The sequence below is a fragment of the Elgaria multicarinata genome, chromosome 20 (assembly GCF_023053635.1).
Source record: "Elgaria multicarinata webbii isolate HBS135686 ecotype San Diego chromosome 20, rElgMul1.1.pri, whole genome shotgun sequence".
NCBI classification, from domain to species: Eukaryota; Metazoa; Chordata; class Lepidosauria; order Squamata; family Anguidae; genus Elgaria; species Elgaria multicarinata.
Window position 1 is genome coordinate 20,060,606 of NC_086190.1, and position 16,285 is coordinate 20,076,890.

The following is a 16,285-nucleotide window of genomic DNA, read 5'->3' on the forward strand; positions in this document are numbered from 1 at the left end:
CTCTAGAGTGTTTCCGCTCAGTGCATGGCCAGGCCAGGCCTTCTCTCAGTCGAGGACATGGAGGCCAGGATACCCGAGCCAGAAATCTGAGCGCTGAGCCCCTGCGCCTCTCTTGTCCCAAAGCAAGCACCAGTTTGAAGAGGCCGTGGAAACCCACATCCAAGGTCTGCATCACGTACAGAAGGAAACGTTGCACCACGGCTGGAGCGGCTGAGCGGAAAGTCAGCTTCTTCAAAGGAAACTACTGGGTACCTAGTCGGGCCAGGGCTCCACCTAGCCCAGGGCCACTGACTCTGAGCAGCGAAATAGCCGCTTCTCAGAGCCTCAGGCAAGGGCTGTCCCCTTCAGCTGCTGTCCTTGAAGTGGAGGTGGATGCTGGGGGCTGACCCTGCAAGGCAGAGGCTCACTTCACCCCTGAGCCATGCCTCTCCCCTTACCATACTGCCCCAGAATCTGCTTGCTGCAGTGTCTGCAACCTCTGAGCATGTGCAGGGTGCCACTCTCCAGCTTCGGATGGGGTAACCCTAACCACCCAGGGCACACCTGGATTCACCCAGGTTTGACCCACCTGAAGCTCTTGGCTCTGCAGGCACAGTTTCTGCAAGGCTCCTTTGGGCCCAGCTGGCATAAGCAGACTGGGGGCAGCAGCGGGGGGTGCGGGGGTGGGGAGATGGTCTTGCCTTTTAGGAAGAGCAGTGTGTAGAATTGCCAACTGATTAGGGAAACCCGCCAGGCCTGCTCTTGTGTATTTAGAAGCAGTATTTAGAGTTGGAGATCAAAGACGTGAACCTTTTCTTGACACAGAGAAATGATCTCTTGCTCACGTCTGCATGTTAAGTTGCAGTTGAAAGGGACAAAGGCCAGCGGCCAGTTGAAAAGTTGCCAATCCCAGGTCGTTTGCCCCTTGCTAACCACAAAGCGGGTCAGAGTCCCTCTCATGAGTCACTTCAATATGATGTTAACATGTGAAGAAAGAGATTGGATCCGAGCAAAACAGGCAGTGGATTCCTGTGCCCACCCCCCCAATAAAAATCTACATAAAAGCTTTTCCCTCCTGTAAATCTCTCTCTCTTATATAAACAAGAGGGCTCCCCAAATACATTCTACCTCAGCCCCCGAAGTTAGCAGATGACCAGTCCTGCCGCATGGCCAAAGTCTCTATGGATGCCTTGGCAGTCCCGCCATTCCTAGGGAAGAGAAAGGCCCCTGGGGCAGCCTGGCAGACATCAACACCCCCAGCTCGAGACCCCAGAGAGGAAGGAGAGAACTGGGTCCGCTGCCTCCATCGCCCAGAAGAGGTGCCCAGGTGCCCTCAGGTGGGCTCCCCCTCCAGCGTCCGCGTGGCGTGATGGATGCGGCTGTTCTCGCGAAGGTTGCGCAGCCGGGCTCTCCGGCTGGCAATCTCTTCCACGTGAGTCGCGGGGAGCCAGCCCTGTTCCCTGTCAGACAAGCGGATCCCCTCCATCCAGCCTGCAGGGAAGAGACAGTGAGAGAAAGTTGCTCTGAAAGCCGGGCCCTTTTTTTGGCAGGGCTCCTGCTCCCTTCTCCAACAGCTGAGCCAAGCATGCCAACAGGCACAGAGTTCCCTGCTGTCTGGTGGATTGTTGTCTGTTAGAGGCACACGGAAGCCCTGCCAGAAAAGGGAGAAAAACACCACAGTTCTGGCACCTTTTATCTGAAAGATGCAATGAGAGTGACCAGCACCTCACGAGGCACATCCCCTCACCATCGCTGGTCTTCATCCAAACACCCAAAATGTCGGCCTTCTCCAAGTTCAGCTCATCGTGCTCCTGGGCCTTGTACGCCTTTATGCACTGAACCTGGGCCATGTCTGGAAGGAAGGAGAGAGCCGAAGGAAGGAAAAGGACATCAGAGGGAGTCCGGCCGCCAAGCCAGCTAGCTTTTGTGTCCCCTGTCCCAGCTGAGCCACGGAAGCATTTTTGTGGCCTCCAGAGATGAGCAGGAGAGGAATCCTCCTCGTGGTGCTGCTGTAAAAGCACAGGCTCAGGAGTTGGCAGCCCCTGTGAGAGAGCAAAGGCCTGTTCTTCTTGCTGTCCTGGGGCTTGATCCTGCGACTCAGCAGAGAGGCTTGAGCCCGGACCCCGTCACAATGCCCACCGTAGGGCCGGTCGTTTTGGTGTGCCTCTTGAGGAGCTGGCAAAGTTTCCTATGGCCTGGGCATCGGGTGCAAGCAGGGTCATTTGCCAACACCTGCGGATCCCCCAACTCTGGAAGGCACAACTGCAAGGGCCGACTCAGCAGTTGGCAACCCACCTCCCACCTCTCTTTCCTCTCTCTTCTTGCCTTTAAAGAAAGGCTCTTGAGAGCTTCAGGGTGCCCTTTGCTCCCTTTAAAAAGCAGCTTGCAAAAAACAGATTCCCAAACAAGATTTAAAGCTCCTTTGGATATTGTGCTGTGCTGGTGTAAACCACAGGGAGGGAACCTCAGGCTCACGGGCCAAATCAGACTCTCCTGGGGTCGCAGCGTGGCCCTCTGAGATTCCCCAGGGGGCCACATGCCCTTTTCCCCGGACCAACGATCGTGGCCACGGTTCCTCAGCTTTTGTACGTTCCGCATCTCCACCGTTCCAGGTGGTTGAAATGCCCTTCCAAAAGGCCTAATTATTGGTAGGAAGAGCTGGTATGTTTTGTTATTTTGGCCCCACCTTCTTTTGCCTTTGGCCCTGCCCACCACCAGAATGCGGCCCCCGACAGGTTCTCCGAAATAGGATTCGGCCCTCCAGCTGAAGGAGGTTCAACACCCTTGTTGTAAATGGGGTCCGGAATGCCAATGGATGGTGCTGAGGGGGCTTCTGTTCATCGCCATCATTTCCATTGCATTATGGAAGGGGAAGCAGGCACCACCACGCGCGCCCGAGGGCATTACCGTCATTCTCGGAGATGAGCTCATTGTCCAGCTGGGGGCTGGTGGGTACCAGGGCTGAGATCCAGCGCTGCTTTTCGCTCCTGGAAGTGCAGAACGGGGAAGACAAAAGGCGCATTCAGAGCAGGCCTCCCCTCTCCCGGTGTGCAGGAAGAGCCTGGCTGCGGAACTGGGGGCAGCTCTCCAGGGGGCAGGGGAGGGCAACGGCTGTGATGCCCCCTAATGCAACTTCACCTATGGGGTGCATTCGCAAAGTGTTGTGTTCTCCTCAGACGCAGAGAGGGAACTGAGGTGAAGAGTCAGCAACCGGCCTGAGGCCACAGAGGACCTCAGAAGCCAGGGCAGCCCCCTGCAAGCCTGGCTTGATGCACTGGGGCCCTTCAAATGACAGCTCTAGAACAGACCAGAAGGCCCTCTCGCTCCTCCTGCTCCAGGACAAGGGCCTCCTGCCCCATAGAGGCCAAGGGAATCCAGACCACCATGTGCTAGTATAAAACAGGTGCTTTGCAGGATGGTGCTGCCTACAGAGCGCTTCTCTCCAGGCGCCTCGAGCAAGTGAGTCAAGTGACAGGCGGCAAAAGGAGGTGAAAGACTGCCACGAATGCCGGCCCCAGAACCCGAACCCTCTGACAAGGGAACACTCCCACAGAGGTGAGCCAAAGACACCCACCGAGTCTTCCCAGAGTGGATTTTATGGAGCGCACCTCCTCAACACCCCAAGCCTGTATCTGCAAGGGCGGTTTCTTCTCCGGGGCCCCTGAAGGGGGGAGCCCCACACTCACTCGCTCTGCGTGCGCAGCAGGATCTGGTGCGTCAGTGGCTGGTTGCTCAGGAGCTGCAGGAGGAAGATCTGTCCGGGGATGCCGTGCAGCTTGGAGCTCAGGTCGGTCACCCTCAGCTCGTGCAGCTTGGCATGAATGAAGACCGCAAATTTGCCTGTCCTGAGGGAAAGGAGGCAAGCGGGGGAGGGGAGGTTAGTGGTGGAGCCAGCAGTGCCTCTCGCACTGAAGGAGCATGGGAGTTGTAAGCCAAAATATCTGGAGAGTCACAAGTGGTAAGAGAGCTTCGGTAAACTGCCCCTCTTAAAAGAAATTACCTATCCCTAAATAATCTCTTGTCAGACTGCAAAATGTTCCGGGATGTTGCAAATGCGCAACGGCACAGACGTTGCCCTGAACGGCCTTCCTGTCCCTTGAAACTCTTGACTCTCCCTTGACTCCCCACCATGTCCTGCCCAGCCTTGAAAGGGCTGGGTCTGCCCCCCTCTCGCCAGCCCCCTTCCCTCTCCCTGCCCCAGTACCTACTCCTTTTTACGGGACAGGAGGAGGCAGTCGTTGAAGAGGTGGAGGTAGACCATTTTGGCCGAGAGCTTGAGCTTGGAGCTGCTGGAGGCGCTGCTGACGTGGATGTCCACTTCCACCAGCTCCCCATGTTTCACGAGCCAGCGAGACTGGGAGATCAGGGGGAAAATCTGTGAGCGGAGGGAAATCCAATCAGAGAGAGGCGTTTCAGAAGTTCCCCAGTCCAGTCCCCAGCAGCATCTCCTGCTTGGACTGGGAAAGACCTGCCTCTGTCCCTCTGCTTGGAAGGGAATGCCAGGCAGCGCCCACAACTCTCGGGCCCTCAGGGGTCCAACGCAGGAGAAGGTAGCTTCCGCTGTCCCTTCGGGGACGGACTTCTCCATTGGGCCAATGACCAAGGTGGTCCTGAGGAGCGGCGTGGAGCTTCCCCTCACAGGATGATGTTGTCAAAGGAAGGAAGACAAGGCCACCCACATGGGCATCGTCTATCAAAACAACCACGGCCTTTGCAAAGGTGCAAAGAGTGACCGCTCTGTGAGTCCGTCGTTCCAATGGAGAGCTCCGGGGACACCTTCTCAATGGCCGCCCAGTCTGGGCTGGGCCCGAGAGGACAACCTCATCGAGGAAGATGCCAGGTGGTCAATTTTGCTGGATTTCTTGGTGGGGGGCAGCGTCTTTGCCCTCCTCCACAGAACACTCACTTTACTCTCAAAATGGATCTTCTTGCTAAGATGGATCAACTCCTCCGTCCTTTTCATGGACTGGACGCTGGTGTTGCATTCTTTGACTAGCTGGGAGGGAGAATTCAAGAATCGAGGCATGAGACCAAAGTCAATGGCGCTACTGAACTTGGAAGCTGTGGGTGGAACCTGCCTGCTCCCCTCTGCCCCCAAACAAGTGGGGTTCTGAGGGCTCTGTGAAAGGTCCCCAGGCCAGCTGTGTTAAAGGACAAAATCGACAGATGCGTCACTTTCCACCCCAGCCGCCCACCTCTAATTCCCCAGCACCGGGGGAAAACCCAAGGGCCTCTGGAACTAGGAATGTGATTGTTTTCTTTTTAATGTCCAACTGAGAGATTACTGCAACCAAATTCCAAGCTCTGCGCTTTGTATTTGCCCCCCTCTCTTGTCAGCCAGAGTCTGAGTCTACCCCTGGACACCACATGGGAGAGGTTGCTCCCGTAAGCTGTGGTTGGTTGTGCTTCGGTGGGCCGCGTGTTTTGAACAGGAGATTTGCACCTTCTCCTTGCTCTTCCTGTTCCTCTGTAAAAGTTGCATTTGGATGCTGCTCACTGGGAGCAGAAAGCAAAGGGTCTGGTGCATCCTGTTCCTCCATGGTGCAAGTAACACCCAAACCTGCTCAGTTGGCCCATGGATCAGGGCAGCAATCACGATTTCTCCGCAAGCGTGAGCCCTGCAGTGTCTCCCTTTGGAAACGAACCTCTGAGGCAAGCAATGGAGTTCATCCTTACCTTCTTCAGTTCATTGAAAGCCTTCGTGGCTGTCTCCTCATCCCGGGACCCCTGCAGCGTCCTTTTCAGGATGTTCTACACACCGGGAAGGAAACACATGGCATTTTGCAGTGGCACTTTGCAGAATTGCAGCACTTACTCCGAATTTCTAAACCGTGAATTACAGTTTCTCCTTGAGATGGTGCCCCTTCTGAACAATATATATCTGATCAATCCTACACTCCTGCTACGTTGTGGGTGGGGAAAGATATACCACTGCTCCAGTAGTGGGACATCCTCCCTATCCTTCACATCCTGAGTCCAGGCTTTTTGGGCGCAAAGCCCTCTCTCCCCTCAGGAGGAGTCCTTAATGGCTTATTAGTTACAAAGATTTATACTACTGTACATTCTACAGGATTCCCAAGCGGTGAAAAATAAGAGGGGAAAACAGAATCAAAATGCAAAATTAAAATATTTAAAATCAGTTTAAAACAACAGAACAGTGACTTTATAAATCAGGGAAGGCTCATTATTACTTACTTGATAACAATGAGGACTAGAACCTTGAAGCTAATGTGCACCCTGAGAAGAAGCCGACTGGCTGTTTCCTCCAAGTGGTGCTAATTGGGCCTAGGACCAGGGACAGCGACAGCCAGGGACAGCCGTTTAGCTCAAAGGCAGGATCTGGCCCTGGCGGCCCCGATACCTGTGCTCAACCCAACCCCGCCTCGCCCCCCTCATGCCAGCCACCAAGGCCCTGCACCCACCATACCTCTACCAACATCTTGAGGCGTGTGACTCTCTGGAAGGGCAGGATGAGGAAGGAGGTGAGGGGCAGGCGCTGGCAGACCGGGCCCTCCTCCAGCTTTGCCAGGATTCCTGGGAACTTGGGGTTCTCCATTCTGGAGGGGCCACAGAGGAAAAGACCCAGGTGAGGAAATCTCTCTTCCTCCTCCCCTGGATTCCTTTCTACTTGGGTTGGTGGGCAGGGAGGGGGTGGGTGGGGGTTGCTTTCTCACGCACAGCAGGCGCTGGTAGGTCTGCTCCTGGTAGGCCTGGTTGGTGACGTACGGGAGGTAGATGCGGCGGAAGGCCGGGCAATGGCACAGCACGATGTCACACACATCAAAGCGCAGCACGTCCTCCTCCAGGCGCTCCTCCAGGTCGCGCAAGAATCTAGACAAATTCACCCGGGCAGGAGGGAAACATGCCTGGAACCAGGTTCCGCTTTGGACCCCCTCCCAGGCATACCTCCAGCACTAGCCAAACAGATCCTGCAGGTTTGAAAAACCTGCCTGACCTGTTTATGAAAGGGAAAAGTAGGCCAAGCATAATGCACCTCTCTCCTCCAAACTGCCTTCAACTCTCAAGAGGGAAAAAATGTCTGTGTGTGTGTGGGGGGGTACCTCCTCCCACCTCTGATGGGGCACAGACCTCTCGCTGACGCCCTTGGCCTCCGGGAGCTTGGAGAAGAGCCACTGCTTCTCCCGGGCGCTGAGGCTCTCGTTGAGCTCCCTCGAATTCATGAAGTGCTCGATCGCAATGGACAGGCTATGGATGTAGGAGGCCTCTGAGGTGATCAGCTCAAACTTGGCCTGCAAAGGGAAAGATTTTGAGAGCGCGCACAAGGGTGGGCCAAAGGCAACCTCCTTGCAGCCATGCCGTGCCCAGGAAAGATGTGGCCGGCGCTCCTTGGGTCCCCAAACTGGGGCCCTCCGGATGTGCTGGACTCCAACTCCCATCATTCCCAGCCATCATTCCTACCCAGTTGGTCTCGTGATCAGAGTAGCGGTGGCAGATTTTTCAGGCTTGGGAGGGTCACTTTGGGTTTTACTGAATCCTCAAGATCCACCAAGCAGAGATGGGTGCAAAAGAAGGACATTTAAAACAATTCGTGTGGAGTACCATAACTGGACGGAGGTTGCAGCCCTCCTGCGCGGAAATCCTCTCCCAGGTACCGCAAGCACTCCTCATTTCAGCCGCCTCATTTGCGGGATCGTTCTGATGTGCCAGGTAGCCCAGGCAATTCACGGGAAGCTGCCTTCCGCTGAGTCAAAGACTGGTCCCATCTGGCCCAGCAGCGCCTTCTCTGACTGGCAGCAGCTGCCCAGGCTTTACATGCAGAGGCAGGACTGGGAAAGAATCCTGACCAAATGCCTGGAGAGCGGCAGCTGCTGTCAGCGTTGGGTGGGTGAGGGGGTCTGATTCAGCAGAAGCTGCTTCCGATGCCGCCTTCCGCTAAGTGGGACCCTTGGTCCGTTGAGCCCAGCAGGCCTCCTCTGACTGGCAACGTGCACCCACACACACACACCCTGGTTTCCCTTTGTGCTCCCCCCCAGATTCGACGTGCCCCCCTCACCTCCTGCAGCTTGCATGCTGATGGTGCCCAAGAAGCCTCCTCTGACTGGCAACGCGCACCCCCCCTGGTTTCCCTTTGTGCTCCCCCCCAGATTCGACGTGCCCCCCCCACCTCCTGCAGCTTGCATGCTTGCATGCTGATGGTGCCCAGGAAGCCTCCTCTGACTGGCAACGCGCACCCCCCCACACACACACCCCTGGTTTCCCTTTGTGCTCCCCCCCCCAGATTCGACGTGCCCCCCTCACCTCCTGCAGCTTGCATGCTTGCATGCTGATGGTACCCAGGAAGCCGCTGCTGCGCACGTTGGGGATGTCTTGCCAGAGCGAAAAGCTGGAGCCCCCCGAGGCACGCTGGGAGCGGAAGGAGCTGCTGGGGGACAGGTTGCCCTTGGGGGGCAGCAGAGCCCCTGATGGCCCTTCCTCTTCCTCCCCCAAGGCGTCTTCCCGCTGCTGCCGTTGGATCTCGCGGTTGGTGGCGGCGGCGCTGTATTCTTGGTACAGGATGGCTGGCAGCCAGGAGGAGGAGAAGGAGTGGTCAGGGTGTGGCCGGCCCCATGGAGCAGCCGCTGGGTGCTCCGTGGGGGAAATTGGGTCCAAAGGTCGCAGCAGGGAAAGAAAGTGGCCAGCTGCAGTCACCCTGGGGAAAGGGGAAGGGTCTCCGTCGGGGCCGGAGGTCTGAGGGGGCCCTCCTGTGGCTGCCACCCTGCCTGGGCAGAGGGAGAGGCGGGCAGGGGGACCCCCACCCCACCCCACCCCACAAGCCACAATACAAATCCTGCCCACAGTTTGGGCTCAGAGTCCAAGGCTCTTACAGTTCAGGAGGAATCTGGAGCACCGTTTCTCCTGCAGTGGCAACGCATCTTGGTGGATCGTGCCCTCCTCCTCCTCCTCCTCCTCTGCTGCTGAGTCATTCCTGCGGGGTGGGAGAGAAGTGGGAGGTGGCACTGCTGGGAAGTCAGGAGAGGGAGAGGGGGAGCAGGCTGCTGTGTGTTGCTGACCCCAGATGTTTGTGGGCTGGCATGAGCAGGCACTCTGCTTACGTTCAGAAGTGCTCTGTCTATCATCACACGTTTCCCAAAGCCTGAGGCTTTAAAATGGAGGGCTGAGGACTACTCACCAACTCAAGGCAAGCCCCCCCCATTTGTCTGATCCCTTCTCTGCCCCCCTCTGACTGCCCGTGGTGCAGTGGCTCTCCCCGTCATGCCCCACACCTGGAGCTCCTTTCATCTCTGGCCGATGCAGCAGAGGTTGGGTCATGAGCCCAGTTGCTGGCGCCTCCACTGAGGCTCCTCTCCTTTCTAGCTGGTTTATCTGCGAGAAAGAAAGACAGAAGCAGAAACAGAGAGGAACAGAGAGAAGGGGAGAAAGGGGGGAAGAGAGGGAAGAGAGGAAATCTGTTTGGTCAGGATTGCTTGGTCAGATCAGAACAAGTCCAGAGGTCACCCCCAGCTGTGCCTCCCCTTTCTCTGTTGGTTCCCCTGTCCAACTTGAGATTGTAATCTCACTGGGGCAGGGGCTTGCCTCTTCTAATTTATAAGGCATTGAGCACACTGAGAGCACTGGGTTACTTCTTCTTCATGGCCACCATTGCTGTCATTTTCCTTCTGCGCTTTATTGGGTGGCCTCCAGAGATTTCTGGTGGCCGTTTTGGCGACATAAAGAAGACTGCTCAATGGCTGGGGATTTGGTGCTGAAATGGGACCCAGGAAGGAAGCCCCCTCCCTTGGGAACTGGAGGGTGTCCCTCACCTTGCCCAGCTGGCTGGCTTCCCCTCTCCCTGGCAGGGAAGGACTTGCCCAGCTTGAGAGAGAAGGTGGTCCGGCAGCGCTGGGAGAGCTGCAGCTTGTTCATCATCTCCGAGGCGGAGAAGCGCCTCCTGCTCTCCTGGGTGACCGGGCCTCGGGAGCCAGGGGCCAAGGCAGGGTCCAGTGATTCAGGCACCTCGCATGGAGGAGGAGGAGGAGGAGGAAGGCGTTCAGGTGCTGGCTGCAATCCCAGCCTCTCTGTCTCCCTGGGGGCTGGTTTGCCTAAGCTCTGGGGGCAATCTCTGGGGAACGGTGCTCCTGGGAGGAGAGTGATGCCGTCCAAGCTGGGGCTGCTGAAGGACTCCTCGCTTGGGCTGTTGGAGGAGTAGACGCGCATCTTCCTTCCTGGAAGAGAGAGGGAGGGAGGGAGTTGTAGGTTCAGCAGCACATCTGGAGAGCTCCAGGTTCAGGGTGGCTGGCCTATGGGAATGTCATCTGAATTAATGCAAACAGGAATGGACCCACCCTGGTTTGGGTGATGTGAGGAGGAGGAAAAGTGGTGAAGGCTTGCAGGACAGGGCAAGGGGGGAAAGGTATGGTTCTCACGTGCACCGGAGGAGGAGGAGGAGGAGGAGGTCTCAACCTGAGCTCCCATGACAGAATGCTTTTAAGAACAACAATTTACCTTGCAGGTAGAAAACAAGTGTGTCAGGGCCAGGACAAGCTTTACCTTGAGACACTTACTTTCTATGTGCAGGCAACTATTTCCCTCTTCCGACAGAGGACCACAGAGTCATGCAAGCCTCCGCCTGCAGCAGGAAATAGTACAGAAATAGTCCAGACCACAACTGCTGATTGTGAGAACAAGGCCGAGCAGACTCTTCTGTGCCTGGGGCTGCCTCCCACTGGCCACGTCCCCCGTCCTCCCCCCCCCCCCGTTACTCACGGGCCCTCTTCTCCTGGCCGGCCCTTCCCAGGGAAGCTCGCCGCTGGCACTCGGCCAGCCAGGGGGCGCTGCTGGGCTCTTGGTGGAGGTACGAGTCACTGTGAGAGGAGGAGGCGGGGCGGTGTGGCGGCGGCAGGGTGGTGGCCCCATGGGGCCAGCTGTCGGCCTTGCCAGCCTGCCTCCCCTGGGCACCGGAGAGCCCCGCCGAGCCTGGCCAGGCTCCTGCGCTCCTGCTTTCAGCATCGCATCCCACGTCTTGGTGCCAGGAGCCTGTGGGCCGGCGGTCCTCACTGTGGATCTCCTCCTGGCAGGGTTGGTGGCTGGGAAAGTCCCCGATCTCCGGGGGGCCAAGCAGGCATCCCACGCGGCTTGCAGGGGGGGAGCTTTCCAGATCCTCAGGAGGAGGTGAGACAAGAGCATCTGCTTTTTCTCCCAGAGGTGCCAGGGTGTGTGGCCCAGCCAGGGTCCTCACGCTCTGGGGTTTGAGGACAGCCACAGAGAGCGTGGGCGGCCCCTCCCCGATGGAAAGGCCACCGCCCTGTTCAGGTTCAGCCCACGAGAGGAATTCCATCACTGAGGGACTGGCTGCTCGTCACACCTGCAAAGGCAAAAGAGAGAGTGTGTGGTGGGGAACACAGCAGTGCCGGCAGGATCAGGCCAACGGGCACAAGGGCCGAGCCCAGGACCCACCTTCATTGCCCATGCTCATTTGTTGCCAGAATGGCAAAAGTACCTTTGAGCACATACAGAGTTGGCACTGCTGGCCCACCAAGCACAGATCTTTAAGAGGAAAGCCTCCAGTTCCAGGTAGGCCTCTGGGCCCCAGGACCTCTCTTTGGGGAAGATCTGGTCAGGGCAAGCCTTCGCCTGTCAGGGACGTCAGTCCTAGGAGTGACCATGCAAATGTGAGTGCCTTTGAACATGTGCAGAGTACATTTGGAGAATCTAAGAGGTTTTCATTTTTAGGACTGAGCAACTGCCTGTCTCCCCACCCACCCCGGGCAGATTGGCTCCTTTGAGAAATTCAAGTCGGTCCAAGAGATGGGGAAAAGGACGCCCCTCCTCCTGGGCACTGCTGAATCTGTGGCGTCTTGGGCATCTCCCATGCAAATCCTTTAATGGGCCACATCAAGGCCTCTTCTGTCTCATCCCCATGCCAAGGAAAACAGTCATTTTCCCTGGCAGCAGCAGTGGCAGGAGGTCACTGTGCCAAGGTGCTCAGCCGCCTCTTCCCATCTCGGCCTCACCCTGGTGCTCAGAGATCCACCCGGCAAAGTTCTTCCTGCTCCTTGATCTCTCTGCCAGTGGGTTGGGGTTTTTTGCACAGGTGGGAGCTTTCCCTGAAAGCACAGAAGCCCCCAAAAGCCAGCAAGAGCTCTCTTGCCAATACGTGGCCCACCTCCAAGGCTTGTGCTGAGAGCAGATCCTGCTGAAAACACGCCAACCGGCTGCAGCGCGCCCATTTCAGTGACTGGCAGAAGGCGGCAGAGTCGCTCTGGAGCCTCGGTCCGTGCCCTGCAGCCTCTCCCTTGCTTTTTGATGTGCCTCTCCTGGCACTTTGCTCCTGGCTGTAAAGGATTTAAGCTAAAATAGGCAGGTATTTTGGGTGGGGGTGGGTGGGGTGTTGCCCCGTCCCTTTTGCCTTCAGCCCCACCCAGCACTGGAATGCAGCCCCCCCATCACCACCTCTGGAACGCCATGCAGCCCCTTACGGCTGAAAGGGTTTTGACTCCCCTGCATTAAACGGATGGCGATTCAGGGCAGATCAAAGAGGCAGCTTATCCCTTTGCAGCCAGGATTCACAGATGGGATTTCTTGCTTTGAGGCAGATGTGGTAGTGGAGGGGGCTGATTTAGGGGACTTTTAAAGGGGCTGGAGGGAGGAGGCCCTCCACAGCTCTCGTCCATGATAGCGAAATGGATCCTCTATGGCAAGGCGCAGTCTACCTCTGGCAGGGGAGAAAGGGGCTGTTGCCCACCATACCTCCTGGCAGTCTTTGGCTGTCTGCTGATGGAGGCCGAGGATATTGGAGCAGAGAGCCGCCCCCTCTCCCTGCTCTGCTGCCCACCGTTGGTCTGGAATGCAAGCGGTGCTTTGGATTGTGCGGACGTGCTGGAGTTGGTCCTGGCACACCTTTTGCAAAAGAGGAGCTGGGCAGGCACCCTCGGGTGCAGGCCACTCTGGGCTGCTGGCGGGCCACCAGCCAGCCCAAGGGTGAGTCTGCGGGGGAAGCAGGAGTCGGAAATCTCTCTCTGATGCCACCTGCCAGCCACGCAAAGGGCCCATCCTTTCCCTTCCCTCCAGCCTTCCTTGCCTGTCGCTCCTCTGGCCCAAAGGCAGTTGGAGAGATCCCAGAATCAAGGAACCCTTTACCAATAGGTGCTGGGGCTCACGTTGCCTCCTGCTGGGCCCAGAAGCCTGCCTCACCCCAAATCTCAGAGCTGCGTGTGGGGGGGTGGCTGGTGATGCCTGGTCACTGGCGAGGGACAGACCTCTGCACATGGGCAGGGGCTTTGCACACTCAACGGCTGAGTCCATCTGCAGGTAGCAAGTCCTGCTTGTCCCCGTCTTCTTTTCTGTGCCTGCCAAAGACCTTTGCCAAAATTCTGCCAGTCTAGAAAATTAAAAAATATTCAAGGCTGCTGCTACTGCTGCTGCACACGTGAAGTATCTGACTTTCCTTTCGTTCCCTATGTGGTGATTAATTAACCGGAGTGCGTTGTGTTGAGCTGTGTCAGGCACTTTCCAGTCGGCGCCTCATCCATCCACACAGCAGCGTTGCGAGGTAAGCCTGGAAGAATCCTCACTTCTCAAATAAGAGGACTGACACAGCAGCCAGCGAGGGACTTCTCTTTCTTTTCAATTCAAGTTCTCTGGGGCGCAATCTCATCCAGACCTCGCCAGAGAGTAGCACTGGCATGCCACAGCAGAGAAGGGTGACTGAGCATGTACAAACTGCTTTTTCCTCCTTGCCGAGGGACTGTAGCACAACCCCACCCTCACCCGCTTGGGAATAAGAGACAAGGTGGCGATGGCGACTAAGAAACAGTGAACCCAGGAGGAGAGACAAGAAATGAGGCAAAGATCAGTCTTGCCTAGAATCGGCTCGCGGAAATTCAGATTTGTTTCCTGCTGCCTGCAATGCTCAATCTCTGGGGTCCTGCAAAGGTTGCCAGGCAGGTTCACCGCCAGTCGCTGCCCTGGGCAAGAAGGGGTCTTGGCCCCGAATCCTCTTGCCACAAGAATTGCTAGCTTGGAGTAAGGTCGAGGAGCTCTGCCGCAGCAGCCTCTGTGGCTTCCCTGCTGGGGATGAGGAGAGCTTGGTCCGCTGATGAGCCGGGTCCCCCAGTGCTCCTACAAGCTGAGTGGAAGACTGACATCCTAGCGAGCGTTTTGGTTTTAGACAGAGGCACCGGGGTTCAAGAATGCCTGACAGTCAAGTCATTCCTGCCTTGTCACAGAATTCCCGTGGTCGCGGTTACACAGTGGTGACAGGAAGGCACTCTGAACATGCTCAGAGGCATGCCACTTTGTGTCCCTCGCTGGGCCCTGGCTTTGCCCCTGCAGGAAAAGGAGCCGCAAGAAGAAAATGCACAGAAGCAAACCCTGCTGCTTGAGGGAGGAAAGAGGCAGACGGGAAGAGGCCGAGGGACCGACAGAGGCCGCAAGAAGTACCTTGTCCGCGCTCCGGCTCCTGGCGCAGGTGGCGGCGCCCCCCGAAGTGCCCCCCATCATGGTCCTGGGCGCCGTCCAAAGCTGCGGGCCGTCCATGCAGCGTCGCCGCTCCGCTTTGCCCGGCCCCCGCGATGCTGGCGAAGGGGGCTCTCTGCGGAGAGGGGCTGGCAGCAGCCACGCCCACGTGGCCAGCTGGCTCCGCTGGGCCCTGGCACCTGCCTGGAGCCACCCGGGCCGATGCCAGGCCGGCGCTTTTGGCCTGCCTCGGCGAAGCCGCACGCGCCTCCTTGGCGCTGGCAGTGCGGGACGGGAGGCAGCGCGGAGCGGAGGAGACGCAGAGCAAGGGGAGCTGCACGGACTTGCCTGCTGCCTCCCCTCGCACTTCCTCGCTCCCCCGGGGGACAGGTGCCTGCACAGCCACAAAAACAGGTTTGGCAGGTAGTGGAGAAGAACGGCCGGCGGTGCGTGTGGGACGGTGCCAGAGGAGAGCAGGCCGGGGAGTGCTGGGCTGCGGCACAATAGGTGCCCTGTCTGGAAGCGCTGGCCCCCCAAGGCAACTGCGGCAGGGGTGCGCGCGCGGGTGCCCACCGACGGAGCAATGTGGGCACAGCTACCCCTCGGAGGAAGCCCCGCCGGAAACAGGCTTCCCAAGCATTGGCATCACTCTTGTTTCATCCAGACCATCCTTCAACTAGTTTTGGTACCCACATTTGGCCTGGGAGGAAGAGCACCTCTGAGCATGGGCAGAGAGGCACCTTTCCTTCTGCACATGCCCATGGCTCCACAGCAGCACGGCAAGCCTCCTGAAGCAGAAAGGAGTGCTTAGCACCCCTTTCCCCATGTAGCTGCAAATGATGGGAGTTGCAATCCAAGCCATCTGGAGGGACCAGGCTGGGGAAGGCTGCCTTAGCAGGACACCTGGGAAGCTGTGGAACTCCTAGGCCCAGGATGGGCTGTCGTGGCCTCTCACCAGGCGTGGGTTTGTATCTTTATTGGAATGGCTCAGGAAAAGCCCTGGAGGGGAGGGGAGCCGTGAGCCTCCATGGCAGCTGACATCTGTCATCTTTGTCCCGTCCAGCCCCAGACAGTCCCCTTCCCCCCACCCATTTTAGCTGGTGGACGGGGTTGGCCTGGATGACCTCAGGAGCCCCCACCAGACTGGCCTTTCTGTGCTCAGTCAGTCTGTCTCTGCTCCTCTCTGGGTGCTTGCTGGCACTTGGCTCCTCCCTCCCCGGATTGCAAATCCCTTGCACACCTGGGGCAGGGAACTGCACCCCACCCCCTCCTCCTCCTCCATTGAGCTGTAAATTATGGGGTGAGGGAGCGGGGGGGGGGGGCTGCACGCAACCCCCTCCCTTACTCTGCTGCAGGCACTGAATTCCAGAGTCTCAGATTTGCTGGTGCATGAGTTTGCATCCATGTTCACAAAGTTGTATAGCTTGCCAAAATAAGAAAGAAGGGGGCTCTTGCTAGAAAACAAGAGAAGCCCCCAGCCCCAGGAGAAGAGCTCCTCCTTCCACATGCCTCTCCCCTGGAGTAACACACAGAGCTGAAGGCAACTCTGCACATGCTCAGGGACACTATTGTCATCCTGCAAGGAATAAAGCACTGCAGCACCAACAACACACACCTGGATCATTCCATGTTTTATTCATTGCCCCACACGGGCAGCTGCATCGCAAGGCAGCTCTCGGGGAAGGACATGCCAGGAAGGTCTCAGGGGTCTGGTTTTGACAATGCAAAAGGGCGGCATGCTGCATTCTATCCCCACCCTCACAAGCAGCAGTAGCAGCACTGACTGACACAAAGCGGGGCGGGGGGGGCACCCCATCTCTTCTCCTACAATCTGTAGCCTCCCCCCCTCCCTCCGTTGCTCTCAGGAAGAGGCTGGACCATGACTCGAACCAAGGGCTTGGAGATGGGCTGA

The 16,285-nt window shown here is 57.6% G+C and overlaps 1 protein-coding gene across 1 annotated transcript; it reads right to left on the reverse strand.

The window, feature by feature from the left end:
* Positions 1 to 1,312: 1,312 nt before the first annotated feature.
* On the reverse strand, positions 1,313 to 11,254 carry ARHGEF19 (Rho guanine nucleotide exchange factor 19). The gene is made up of 15 exons (XM_063145473.1): positions 10,684 to 11,254; positions 9,741 to 10,142; positions 9,204 to 9,303; positions 8,805 to 8,905; positions 8,239 to 8,498; positions 7,069 to 7,229; positions 6,658 to 6,810; positions 6,407 to 6,536; positions 5,656 to 5,730; positions 4,886 to 4,975; positions 4,188 to 4,354; positions 3,666 to 3,824; positions 2,887 to 2,966; positions 1,727 to 1,831; positions 1,313 to 1,470 (listed from the first exon to the last, which is right to left on the reverse strand). Exons 1-15 carry the CDS (start codon positions 11,252 to 11,254, stop codon positions 1,313 to 1,315), a joined length of 2,712 nt encoding a protein of 903 aa, XP_063001543.1.
* Positions 11,255 to 16,285: the final 5,031 nt, after the last annotated feature.

Bases quoted from the DNA above. Each gene is read 5' to 3' on its own strand.
- ARHGEF19 (XM_063145473.1), bottom strand. From the start codon at position 11,254: ATGGAATTCCTCTCGTGGGCTGAACCTGAACAGGGCGGTGGCCTTTCC. The intron at 9,304-9,740 runs GTGAGGGACACC...TCTTTCTCGCAG, and splicing joins AAGCCAGCCAGCTGGGCAAG to ATAAACCAGCTAGAAAGGAG. The intron at 1,832-2,886 runs GTAATGCCCTCG...CCTTCCTTCCAG, and splicing joins GCTCATCTCCGAGAATGACG to ACATGGCCCAGGTTCAGTGC.